We start from the raw sequence: 14,211 nt of genomic DNA, 5'->3' as shown, positions 1-14,211 counted from the left end.
GTACAATGTATAAGGTGATAGGGTTTAGAAGCTTAAACTATTCAAAGTGGAGCACTGGAAAGTACAGCCTGCTATAGTTGCTGCACCTGCTACCGTGTGCCTAAGCATTCTTTGTTACTGTAGTGCGCAGAGAGACCTGCAATGGCACGACCTATAGAGACTCTTACATTAGAACATTTTCTCTTAAATACTGCACAAATTTCATCAGCCAGAAGTTTTGTCTTGCACTGCATTTGCTAACAGTGCTAAGTGGGCTTGCCAGTAATGAATAAAAATTTGGCATTGCTTTCACGCAACATCTTCAGTTCAAACTTTATCACCACACTGCAACTGAATCCACAGCCTTTTAATTTCTTTTCCACAAATGAGCCCAGTATCACTGCCGAAGTTGGTGATGAATAGCACTCATCAGTAAGTGCAAAAAAAGAAAGCAAGCCACAATCTTAGGCTTCTCAAAGCAGTAATTTTTTTTTTTTTTTTTGCAAGGCTGAGCACATCAAATGTAAATGCACTTGTATAGTGCAGCCTGCTATGACAAGAAATGCTTAAGTTGGCAATCAAGAGCCAACGTTACCTTTACCTATGCATCAAACTTGACAAAGCAATATGAGGCTCTCCCATTAACAGGAAAATTAGTTCATAGATGTTCAAAAGCAATGGTACAAATTAACAGAACAGTTAAATTAGATGTTTCTTGCCACATTTGCTAGCACCATAGGCACAGAGTTTCTCGAAATCACCTAGAAGGAAAAAGAGGCGCTAACGTCTATCCAAGTTTTTTAGAGATCAGTTCACACAGACTGGCAGCGACAGAAAGTGCACATTTTATCATTAGCATGGCTAATTTTAAGTGAGATATGAGGATTCTGCTGTGGAATCAGAGCTGTGCCTCGATGCTTTGCACTCTGCACAGACTGCATTCTTAGCATTGTGTTTTCACTTTAAAAATTTTCACGTAAGTGAACCGTAGGTATTATGCTCATATGCAAAGCACTAGCCAAGCCAGATACATAATGCACACTTCCCAGGATTCCCATGTCCATCCACGAAGGATGAACAACCGTAGGGCCTCTCTTCCTGCTAGGAAATTTTGAGGACCTCTAAGACTGTAGGCATATGCATGCATATATCCTAGCCTGGAGGTAGTATGATCCAGTGCTGCTCCCAACAGCAACAGCTGATGTCAAGAGCCCCCCCTCCCCTTTTTTTTTTTGAACAGCAATCGTCACCTGGAATGTGATCAATACAAGTCAGCCGGCAAGGGCACTTTTATGCTACACATAACAACAAATGATAGTCGAAAAATGGCCTAATCCAAAGGAAATCTAACCTGTAAGATTTGCCCTGTCATGAAATACTACCGAACTGCCTCACATCTAGTACACAGGAGAATAAATGCATAACTATCATACTCAAAATGTAATCCACAAGTTGTACACATTGTACATAAGCTAAGCAAATCAGAACTGCATGTTTCTGCTCACAAAAAGGTTTCAACAAATAAAAGCACAGTATTACAAATGAACCCATATACCTTTTCTTCCTCCATACTTACTTAAGTTCTTGTGCACTCATTATAATTTTTTCTTGAATTTCTGGTGACCTCTTCACTTGTTCAACTGAAACAGATGGTTTAGCCATCAATAAAACATTAGTAAATTGGTGTAATGGATACAAGTTCACAAAAACCTTTTTTTTATGCTGACTAAATTACTTGAGACAATTGGAACTTTGCAGTAATTAGTCATCATGTAATACACTCCACAACAAGAAGCGTCACCAAGAATAAAAACGAGACAAATGTGAGCACAACTCAACCTAAATGAATTGAACAAGTAGATTTCAACAAGCATGCAGGCTGTCCTTTTAAGCACACGCAATATAAAAAAGCCATCAAACTAGACATGATGACAGTAAATTCATAAGGTAAAAATGAAATAAAGAACTGAAGACTGGAGAAATGAAGCGACATGTGTATGTAGTGCTTGAGATGGTAAGCACAAGCATAAGAATGCGGATCAGAGAAAAACTTAAGATGTGCCTAGAAGCCTGAGTTCTTTGCAAAGTAGTAAAACTGATGCTGTACTTCTTTAATCTGAGGTTATTTTAAAAGCCTCTAAAATCTCCCTGTCAAGCCCCTGCTTGTTTTACATCTTTCTGTGCGCTGTATTACATGACGACTCACTACCAACTAGCCAAACATTCTACTCTGCTGAACTTCGCAGTAATACCTGCATTTGTACATAAAAGTGCTATGGATTAATGTTCCCTTGTGCTACGTCAGCACGATTAAAGGTATATACTGACATTCCCTCACATATTCAAGACTAACAAAGAAATGGTAGTGCATGATAACACTTTTTTTAATTGTCGAATTGATAAAACAACTGAATTGTGACAACAAAAAACAAGTCAGTGGTTGGATGATATGCACCACAAAGAATACCACGACAGTCAACATTCTAGTCGTCAATGCCTGGTTGGTTGAGGAAGGCAATCAAAGCTGGAAATCGTAATTAGAAGCTTGTGACTGCTGTGTGCTAGATTCGAGAAAAAATTCCTTCAGCTCTGCAAAAGGGCGGCATTTCGTGGGTGCAGTTTTCCAGCATAGCTGTGCAGATACTGAAGCAAAAGTAATAAAAACAAAACTCACGGATGAAATCGGCTGGATTAAAATGCTGTTGGATTTGAAGACCTATGCTACTGAAGAAGTCTACAACTTTGTTGATATCACCATAATAAGCAGTCTGCAAAGGAAAAGAAATAACCACAGTAAACACACTGCTCTTGCCATCGCGAGTGAAAACGCAACTGTAATTTTAAATTGTACAAACTGGAACCAGCCGGTTCCAGCAGGAAATCTGCTGGTCCCAGTATGAGCCAACCAATCTAGGTTGAAGGACAAGAGGACAGTAGTTCATACCAGGCACACAGCTACTGAATTAGCTACAATTTAAGCTCAGATTTCTGGGAGCACATATAAGCAGTACTCTCAGCCCGAGACAAAACTAAAAGTTCAATGGCTCCATCCAGGACTGTTTCAAGGTTAACTACCGTATTTTCCGGTGTATAACATGCACCCACTATATATGCAGGCTGTCATTGGAAAAGATGGTATATAAGATGCACCAAGTGTATAAGACTCAACCCAATTTGCCCCGTTGGGCTAGTGAGGCTTAATTAAACATGCTTGTGCGACCATCGTGAAATCTCCATATCTGTGAGAAGTTCTTAAGCAAAGCTAAGTGATCGAAAAAGGCAACACTCAGGCCATACCCGCCCACGTTTCAGCAAAGAAGAAAAAAAAAACGAAAGAACTCTTCTTATGTCCATAACAACATTTTATTTTTACTCAAAACCTTCGAAGTCTTCATGTTCGGATGCGCTATCAAAAAGTTTTCATATTTGTGGAGGCAACGCGGCTGAAACATTCTCCCTGCACTACGTACACGGAGCAAACAAAGTTGCAAAGGGTGACTAAAAAAAACGCTGGCTTGTCTTGACTTGTCTTGACAATGACGAGAAGCATGATTGCCGTCATCTTTTGGCATTTCACATTACTTCTGCTTGGGGCCTCCGAAACGGCTGCATGTTTATGATCCCGGAAGCCATCATCCCCGCCGTTTCATGATAAAGTTCACCTAAAAAAGTTGCGCACGGCGGTCCCCGTATTGAAGTATTAACCGTGTTACAACCGTATTATTGGTAGTGATATTTTTTTTCAGTGAAAAAAGCTTGAACATGAACCTGAGTAATTTCTGAACTCGCAAAAAAAAAAACGAAAAATGCATGTATAAGATACACCCTTGTATAGGACGCACCAGCAAACTTTTCGAAAAAAAGCCGCGTCTTACACACCGGAAAATATGGTATGTGCTGCACATTTCATATTGGTGCCAGTATAGAATCTAATAGGCGGTCCATTTCAGCCAAAACCAGTTGGGGTCAGGTTTTACTCAGTACATTTCCTGCTGGAACCAGTGAATGGTTAACGGCTAAAACACAATGCAGTTCAAGCTAACATTAAAACACATACCTGGCCATTACAAAGTAGTAGCAGCTTGTCAAACATGTAGAATATCTGGCTAGAAGGCTGGTGCACTGTGATGACGAGGGTCTTGTTTTCCCTGTGGGCATATTCCTTCAGGGTGGACATGAGTGAATGTGCTGTGCTTGAGTCTAGGCCTGATGTAGGTTCCTGCAGGGATAAAAAGCAACAGGTCTTCAGCACAAAAGAATTACAAAAGCTAATCACATACATCCAAAAAACAATTATTGTATGAGTGCTCGCACACTGTAGCCAAAGGATAGAGGTCTCACAGAACTGTTGTGCCATCCAAGCCTCAGAAAATGTCCAACCTTTCAAACCCTATACACGAGCCTATTTCCACATTCCTTTATGAGGAAAGAAAATGCCTTATTACAGCCCATTGGAAACAACACCAGCGATTAATTTAGTAACGTAATGAGAAATGCAAAGAGTCAGTATTCCCCAGATTCCCCAGGCAACCACTATCGTGTAGCCCGAATTACCACCGTGAAAATCTACCACTCATGCAATTTGTTATGGTACCAGTTGGCACATAAGACTTTTCTGGAATATACTGCTTCATTTCTAATATAGCACTCATTTCTTTCTGAAAATACCACATTCTGCATTTTCTGAACCATCTCACCAGCCTTGTATGCACCATATGAGTTTTCCTGCACAACGCATCTGCGTAGCATGTTATAATAGTGCAGTACTTAAAACCACACAACGTTGCATTTTTATTTTTGTTTAGATGAGGCAAAGAAGGCCTATCGTTGCGAAGCTGAAGTAAAACTGTGGCCCCTGATTGGCAACCAATGTCAACTAAGTATACCTGTTCTGGTAGTGCGATCCTTCTTTTGTAATGCCTGTCGGTGATGCAGGTGTCAGATGAGTAAATATATTAATAGCTTCAACTGATATCACCGTAGCCGCGTTGATGCAAAGCCACACGTTTACCTAATCAACTGTGATTGCCACCAGAACCATGAAGACATCCCAACATGGGCAAGGACTGAATTCTAGGCCGACTGCAAGCACTAATATTGACACCAGACCCTGATGGTACTTGGTGAGAAAAGCATACAAGGAATGTGTTGTGATGGCACTGCCTTGTTCAACTAGTTACGTCAACGTAGCACATAAACTGACATAACATAACACATAGCTTTTGGAAACAAACTGTTGCAAGCAACAGTTTATCAGGCTGACATCACCACAGCTTGGAAGCATTCTCCACCGAAAAAAACAATAGGGCGGAGAGTGGAGAGGCACAAGGTATAGGCACAAGCATGCTGAAACTCACAGCTGCTATACTGATGAGAAGGCTAAAATTGAACTCTACAGTAATTACGGTCCTCAATTTTTTTTAGCCGAATTATACCACAACCTTTTAATGCCCAGTTGGAAGCTGTGTACATAGAGCTTGCATGCAAAATTATGTCAAAAATGTTCTCAGTAGCCGGCGTTTGCTAATCAATTTTTGGCATCACAGTGAGGGAGTTGTGTGGAAAAAAACTGCCAGCATTCAAAACTTTTTGTCCCTTATTTTTCAATGATAGTGCAAAAGGCCCCATTTCACAGAAAAGCCGGTGCCAGCATTGCCATTGTTGTTGCTGTTGTAGTAGCTGTAACACAAAAATTACCACACAAGCAAAGAAATTAAAAGGTCAGATAAATCAGTGCTAGAGCATTGGGATTGATCACAAACATTTTAGAATCGTTTGGATATACAAAGTAAAGTAATTGCACCAAAAAGTAAATTTGGGTGAATTAGGTGGAAATAAAACCCAGGGCTCTTGGACTGTGAAATGAGCACGCTACCCATAGGCCACGAAGCCTCATTGGTTCGAGCCGAATGAAGCTGGACCTAGTGAATGCATTGTGGTCGTTGACCTAGTGAAGTGTATTAGAGATGTACTGATGCATACATAAGTAATAATGAGTATGCTAATTATGAGTAATTATGTGAAATTAAAGGCTATCGCATTCTACTCATAATAATGAAACTTTAAGAATGCATGGCATACTGGCCAACCAGCATGGTGTATCAGCATGATGAAGTAGCTAGTAATGTCTGGTAATGTCACTCCATTTTGACCAGTCAGCATTCTGTGTTGTGCACCTGGTGTCTCACACCATAGAAAAAGAGGGGAAGGGGGGGGGTGACGGCCTTAACGGTTGTTGCTGTAAAAAAAATTAAAAAATTTGTATGCATACTTACGTCAATGAGCATGACTGTGGGGTTCGTGAGAAGTTCACAAGCTATGCTCGCACGCTTCTTCTCACCACCAGATAAGCCACGTTTCATCACGTCCCCGATTACTGCAAAGGAGTCAGACAGCAAGTCAGTACTACAGTTTCAACAAGGAAGCATTGGAAAACATGCCAGCCAGTGCTGAAGTGGAAAAGAATTAGAAGCGACGAACATCATGAACAGAGCGTTCTGTCTGCATCACCTTCAGGCATCTCTTTTCTCTAGCGCTGGCAAGCATCCAATCCTATGCGTTACAAGCGACCAACTAGACGATCTTTTTGCTTTGTCATATTTAACACGGAAAGCATTGAAATAGTATCAAATTTTGTATTGGTTGCAGACATGAATAGCGCACTTTGTGTGTTCATGCAAAAGAGAATTTGGACTACAAAAAATGTCATGCCGAAAACTTTGCACTGATCATTTTTTTATTTACACTGCTAAGTGTTTGCAGCTTGCTACATGTATAATAATAAAATAAAGAAAAGTTATTTATTTTCATAACTTAAATTGAACATAGTGAAACGGGTCAATAAAGCCATGAACGAGAGTTGCAAGAGAGGGCCTTGCGACATCGGCAAAAGAAAAAAAAAGCATAGCAACATAGCAACAAAGCTACAAGAAAATGTGCAGCCAGTAATGATATACACAGAAACAAAGAAAACAGCTACGTTCATCTCCTGACTAAGTAGATTAAAATTACGTTTTGGTGCTGCAAACCATTCACAGTGTTTTAAAAATATATTTAAATGTAGCTTTGAAGGCTGCGTAAAACACTTGATCAGGAAGCTTACTAAAAATTGTAGGCTACTGGCACATCCCAATACTTATCACATGTGGGTTTGGTGAAGAAATCTAGAGAGACAACATGAGCTTCAACAGAAGTCGCAAATGAAAGCAGTTTTGATTGCCAGGTGGTACCAAAATACCATAGCCAAGAAGTGGACTTCCTAATTATTGCTTGTTGCATAAGAGTTCACACTTGTTTATAAGGGTTTAACGTCCCAAAGAGACTCAGGCTATGAGGGACGCCACTGTGAAGGGCTTCCAAAATTTCGAACATCTGGGGTTCTTTAATGCGCACCAACATTGCAGAGTACACAGGCCTCTAGAATTTCTCCTCCATCGAAATTCGACCGAAATGGCCGGGATCAAACCCGCATCTTCCGGGTCAGCAGCCGAGCACCATAACAACTGAGCCATCGCACAGAGACATAAGAGTTCAAATTGATTTCTACTACTGCTGCCAATGCTCAAGCTAAATAGCCTGCAAAAATCAATCAACTGACTCGTAACACATGACCATGGATTGTACAGTTCATGAATCAGGAAGAAAATTATCAAAGTGGTATGCGGGCGTACTTGTGTCTTGACACCTTGAGAGGTCCAAGACATCGATGATCTGGTTGACGTGTTCCATCTTCTCGTGGTATGACATGCTTTCGGGGAGCCGTAGTTGTGCTGTATACTGGAAAAAGAAAAATGCAACTGCATTTTTACAGATTGAAAAAATATATATATAAAAAAAAGATGCAGGAGAAGAGGTCCTCCTGCACTTGAATATATTTTAGCTTTCTCTTTAATGTGACATTTACTACTTCTTCCAAAGCGAGAGAGAGGAAGAAAGTAGGGGGGGGGGGGGGTGCGGAGGGGAGCTGAAATTTGTTCCTTTAAGCTATATTGAGTATAACTATAGAGGTGACTTAAAAGAGCACCTAAGATATCCCTAAAACAGCACAGAGAGCCCCACGTACGCTAAGAAGACTACCTTAGGGCAGCCTCTTACATTTAAAATGCCACTCTTTGCAGCCAGTAAAAGATATCATACGCTTATGGCCAATATTAAAAACCTGAAGTTGCAGGGCTTCATTCAATATATCTAACATGAGCACCACAAACAAAAAAGTCTGAAAGCTTATGCGTATACAAAAGAGACACAAAAATGCGCCCTCACACGAGACAGACCTGCATGTTATTTACATTAAACCACTGTTGTCAAAATAGTTTACTTGAAAGCTTCAACAGCCTTAACAGAGCTAATATGGTATTTTAACGGACCTTTTCTTCCTTCCTTTAGCAGACTTCCCTCAAATACTGTGCTTGTTTCGCAAGTATGACTTTCTTTCTATTATTTTTTCATCAATCAAAAAACTTAGCCTGCCTATATTTTTCCTTGGGTAATGATAGACCATCATTACTTTTTGTCCCCATGATGGGCTTACACACTACAAAATTGACTGCAAGGTACCCACGTTGAGTGTCTGCCTGAGTGTGAGGTCCGGGAAGAAGATGTCTTGCTGGAGGACATAGCAGATGCGCCGGCGGAGCTGTTTGTTCAGCGGCTCGCCATTGAGTAGCGTCACGCCGGAGTCGGTGCGGATACGACCAGCCAGAGCGTTCAGCAGGGTTGTCTTCCCAGAGCCTGCACGTAATAAAAAAGAAGTGTCATGGCTGGGCTAGGGAACTCAGTGTATGTATATGACACGCATAAACCACAATGCATCACAGGAAAATTTGCTCACTTGTTTTCACCATTTAACTTCAAGTAGTACGTTTACAAGATATGGGTTCGAGGGCTCGATCACGGTCGCGGCGGAAGCATTTTCATGGAGACTTGATAAAAAAAGACTGTGTGTTGTACGATATCCGAGCACATTAGAGGGCACCTGTTGCTATAAATTGAACCATCCGTTCCCACTGTATGGCTCGTCTGTTATTGCTTTGGCAGATAAAATCCATTAACCAGCCCACTTTTCCAAAGTCTGCATTCCGCTCTTCTAACGAAGAGACAAGCTTTGAAATGCGAATGAGTCTACAAATCAACTACGTGGGCTATAACGGAAGTAGATGTCAGTCATGTCTATGGCCACAAACTCACGACGCGATCTTCCCAGAAGTATAGTCGGGGGCAAAAGTCTGTGGACCACGTGTTCCTCAAACAAAGCCTACAGCACTATTACTATTCGGTGGCTGGAGCACACTTGTGGAGAATTTTGCACTTTCACCTCCACAATAAGCGTGATCTCCAACCGCCGGCTAGTAGCAGAGCTATAGGCTTCATTTGAAGAACACGTGGTCCACAGACTTTTGCCCCCGACTGCACATTACATGCGACTAGCTCATTTTGACACATGCTCAAAACACGAATACGAGCGCACTCACACACGCACATGCGCAATGTGACCTGCGCGCCAAGATCAGACAACCTAAAGGTTGTTCCACCTCACGACATTCAAACGCGCAGTGAAGCCCACGTCGCACAGCCACCGCGGTCGGTTACGCAAACTTCGCTCTTTTCCTTCCCTTTCCGACAGCGCACAATAGAGATGTGGGTTTCCCGCTCTTGGCTAGCGAGGAGATGGATGAGGACAAGGTAGACTGACCGAAAGAAAGAGTGCAAAGACAGGGAGGAGCGGTGCTAAAAGCGTTCGCTTAGTGAAGCGCCAAACCTCCTGCCACCACAGCCACTAAGTTTAGGAACAGGACCTCGAGGAGAAAAAGATGTTGGTGATGGAAATGGGGCAGAAAAATTGAGAATTAGCTGCTTACTTCTAGAATGCGAAATGTAAAATATTCGTAAAATAAGTGTGCAGGGCACGTTATATATACACACGTCAGCCAGGGCTCAAAGCTTGTGCGGCTACCGGAAAACGTTTTTTTTTTTTCGTCTGAGGTTCTTTTCCGTACGTTATTACAGTAGCAATAACTATTTTTTTTTTTTTTTTTTGCTAAACCAACAGGGGTGGCGATGAGAGATACTTCAGTGAAGGGCCCCATTATCTGGGAGATCTTTTTTTAACGTGCATTGTAGCTTCTGTATATGGGTGTTTCTGCATTTATCCTCCATCGAAATGCTGCCCCAGCGGCCTGGTAGAACATGTGAACTCATTCCCAGCAACGGAAAGCCATAGCCACTGCGCCACCGGGGTAAGCATTATACTACAGTGGTAATGAGGTGCAGGCGGTGTTCAAACTTATGGAGGGTGCTCGAGGACGCACGGGCAGGACACGGGCTGGTTCGGGTAAATGCGCAACCAACTAACCCAACAAGCCACTTTGTTAAACGGGCAGAAGGACACGGGCTGGTTCGGATAAATGCATAACCAACTAGCCCAACAAGCCACTTTGTAAACGGGCAGAAGGACAAGGGCTGGTTCGGATAAATGCATAACCAACTAGCCCAACAAGCCACTTTGTTAAACGGGCAGAAGGACATGGGCTGGTTCGGATAAATGCATAACCAACTAGCCCGACAAGCCACTTTGTTAAACAGGCAGAAGGACACGGACAAGAAAACACCAGCCCGCTGCCTGAATGTCATGACACGTTCTTCCCAATTTCAGCTTTTATTCCCTGTTCCCTGTTCAAACGTTCTACGCAATCAGGACGTCTGTTGTAGAACAGGGAGCGAAGAACAAAGCACCGACTCGTTAAGTCAAACACGCGTAGCGAAGCAGCTTTCGGAGCAGAGGCACAAACGAGGCTTAGCTGCTCGGGCAGAAGGACATGGCTGCCCAAGACCCCAGAAAATACCGCATATAGGAAGCGGCGCTCGCTCCTAGCGGATCTAAACACTTCCTGACCGCAGAACTCATCTCCTTGCACCAAAACATGAAAAATAAAAGACTGTCGTCTGGCAGCAACACAGGTCGTTAACCCGGCGCTACCGAAACATCCGACATTAAAAAAAAATAACAATAAGACGCTTTCAAAAAACCGCCACGAAATAGACGCAGTTGAGGGGAGACGCGCGAGACGAGTTTAACAAACGTGCGAATGAAACACAAACAGCGCGCTTCGTCTGCCAACGAAAACAAGAAGCAATTCCAGACAAAAAGAAAGAGATGAATAATTGGAAATAAAGAAAAGACGACGACAGCAACGTCCTGTGCCAACAAACACGTGTGCACGCATGGAGGATCAACCCCCTCGCTGCGTTGCTAGCGAACTTTCTCTTCACGGGAGAGCAAACCTTTCGGTCCGCAAGGCCCGGGGAGGCAGGCAAGAGCAAGCAAGCAAGCCGCACGCCCACACTCGAGCCGCGTTTCCGTGTTTACGCTGAAGCTCCGGTTCGTCTCTGAACGTCTCATTTTCACCGGGGAAACGCGCGGGTTTGTGTTCAGTCTGCCAGCCTCCCCGTCCGTCTGTCTGTTGAACATGTGTGTGTGCTTGACTTGCGTGCCAGACTCCGCAGCGCGCCGCTTCCATCAATAATGACGGTGACACTCCTCCAGACTGCGGAAGGAGAGAGGAGACGCCGAGAGCGGCCGCATTTTACGCGCCTATTTTTTTTTTTTTTTTTTTTGCAGGTACACCGTTTACTTACAGGCCGAGTATTCGCAGCTTCAGAACGCGGTCGAAAGCGGGTTACAAGCTGTAAACGCCCCTCGCGACCTTTCCGGAAACATCGTTACTTTTTTTTTTAACTGTTTTTCTCTTCGTCTGCAGTCCTGCGGCAGGAAGGGAAACGGCGAGACGTACGGCAGTTTTTGAATTCATTCCTTTAAGTAAATTCTGCAGCTACATACTCTGGGTGCATGGAAACGGGCTTGCAGACAGATTTAAACCTTACATCACAGCTAGAACAGTTCTCCAATGTGCACGACGATGCCACCTGCCGAGAGCTGTTTAACCCGTTTTTAAATCATCAGCTGTCCGAAAACTAGGCGCCCGCAACGACAACAGAGAGAAGGATGACTAATTCAACACCAAGACAAGCTCTAGGCGTCGGAGATTACTGTAATGCTGTTAATCTTGGTTTCGTAGCAAATACGGAGGGGAAGGGGGCATGATGGAATGCCGCTTCAGCTGACTGGCATACAGTCGCAACTCCAACCTTCACCACAACCACGACTATTTAGTGGTCGTTTTAACAAAACGAATATTAAAATGCGAAGAGCGCAGAAAATTAAAAAAAAACTGACAGTATGCCTTCAGTGGCTAATTATCAGTTCGAAAGTGCCTGCCACGACCGCTCCTCGAAAGTGATAGCGCATGCCCCGTTTGCATCCCTTCCCGCTTTCGTTTTTGCGCTTGGCGTTCACATTTCTTCGATATAGCAACACTTTCCCCCTATATTTTATCGCATGGCTGATTTCGCTTCAAAATAAAATGTCAAAGGGGACCGAAGGTTTGTTCGAATTAAGCGGAATTTGAATTAAGCGCCAGTTTGCATAAACCGGAAGTTCGAAATAAAGGGGTTAGAATTAACGACATCTGACTTAGTTCGTTTCTGGGGTTTAATAGGGAGTAATTACCCATAAGCATCCACCCAAGTGTTGCCATACGGCTACAAAGGAAAGCTCGGGGGGTTGGAACCAGAAGATAAGGTTTGCCTTTGGTTGGCGACCATTGGTAGTTCGCATAAACCGGAAGTTCTAAATAAAGGAGTTCGAATTAACGAGATTTGACTTCGTTAACTCTTCTCGATCGTTAACAGGGAGTAGCTGCCCATAAACATCCACACAAGCGCTGCCATAAGGCTACAAAGAAAGGCTGGGGGAGGGGGGCTAGAACCGGAAGGTAAGGTGCGCCTCTGGTTCGCGACCATTGGTTTTACGTGCGGCTCGCGCTTTACGCCACGGACGTGTGACCATGTGGTCAGGACATGTGATCCTTCCCCTAACGAGGGTAAACAGATGTTCGTCTATACGAGACAGACACGATGCAGACACGGCAGAGCACAGGAAAGAGAATTCGACACGCGTTCCTGTTCTGGTTACGAACCGTGAGAAACCGGGACAGAGATCGTCCGCCTTCACCAAGTGGGCGTGTTAACCCCTGCCATCTGCCGCAATGTCGAACAGGCGTGCATGCTCTATTGGCAACCCCGGGTAAACGAGCCCACTGCTGGCTTCTCCTCGAGGCATCGCCACACGGTATACGGAGTGTCGGACCGACTCCGCTGCCTTCTAGAGTTGGCTTCTCGAAGCTTACGAGCTCAGAACCGCTCCCCACCAGCACGAAAGAGAACAGGAAAAATGAAGCGCGGGAACAGCAAAGCTAGTTACAGGGCCACCGAGTTCGGCCACAAAAAGCCGGACTCTGAATCTCAAAGCGAAGTAACGCGTTAGAGCACGCGTCTGACGTGCACAGAGGGACCTAACTTAAAGGCGCACGAAAAAGCCTCTCCTAGCACAACTGGACAATCCAGTGAGGCTAAGCGCGTTTTCTTTTTCATGCGAAAGCATTACCCAATGGACACTGGAACTCTCTTGGACATCCCATGGACGTCCACAGGACGTCCAGAAGACGTCCAAGGGAGTTTCAGTGCCCATCGGTTACTAGTCCATTACGGGCAAAGCCGGCGGCATGTGTGTGCCAGGTGCGTGTACTCGTATATGGTAGAGAAAATCCCAGCGACGGCAAAAAAAGGTGACGTCATCAAGCGGCCGTATGACGCACACAGCAAGCCGAGCACAGCCACTTCAAACATAGGCTCCCCACTAGCCGACCTCAATGTGGCGCGGGTTTTCCCGACAAAATTCGTACCAAAATTGTGATGCAACCGTTTGTCGTACAGCGTTGCGGGTGGTGTCACATGATTTCTTGCTGCTTATAGCTTACATATTCTGGTCAAGTCCCAGACTTTCGTTATCAAAAGTGTGATGCAACCGTTCGTCGTATACAGCGCTCCGAGTGGCGTCATACATGAAAATCGTATAAAAGAATTTTTAATACATGTTGTGGGTTCCTACGTGGACACAGGCCACCACCCACCGCGGGTTCGAGCTTCGCGCGAGCCAAGGGCCCCGATCAGCCGTCACCACACACACACTGGGACACCGATGCGGTGCACTCAACCTCCGCTGGGAGGAGAGCGATTCGCCGCAAAGAAATAGGCCTCCAAGTTCACAAAGGAGACGTTTATTCACGTCGTCCTTCAGCAGTACACACACACTCAATCGTCACCCCGTCCCGGGGG

The 14,211-nt window shown here is 44.1% G+C and overlaps 1 protein-coding gene across 3 annotated transcripts in view; it reads right to left on the bottom strand.

The window, feature by feature from the left end:
• Positions 1 to 14,211, bottom strand: part of LOC149363874 (uncharacterized) — a 186,530-nt gene that overhangs the window by 21,873 nt on the left and 150,446 nt on the right. For all 3 annotated transcript variants that reach the window (XM_089573854.1, XM_089573855.1, XM_089573856.1), the window contains exons 3-8: positions 8,540 to 8,709; positions 7,650 to 7,755; positions 6,255 to 6,355; positions 4,037 to 4,198; positions 2,654 to 2,747; positions 1,556 to 1,619 (exon numbers count right to left, since the gene is read on the bottom strand). In XM_089573854.1, coding sequence (XP_089429980.1) covers positions 1,556 to 1,619; positions 2,654 to 2,747; positions 4,037 to 4,198; positions 6,255 to 6,355; positions 7,650 to 7,755; positions 8,540 to 8,709 — 697 coding nt within the window. The remainder of the gene's footprint in view (positions 1 to 1,555; positions 1,620 to 2,653; positions 2,748 to 4,036; positions 4,199 to 6,254; positions 6,356 to 7,649; positions 7,756 to 8,539; positions 8,710 to 14,211) is intronic.

This window comes from Amblyomma mixtum, chromosome 2 (assembly GCF_055824585.1).
Source record: "Amblyomma mixtum isolate Tamu chromosome 2, ASM5582458v1, whole genome shotgun sequence".
NCBI lineage: Eukaryota > Metazoa > Arthropoda > Arachnida > Ixodida > Ixodidae > Amblyomma > Amblyomma mixtum.
This window is presented reverse-complemented; position numbering and strand designations above follow the sequence as displayed.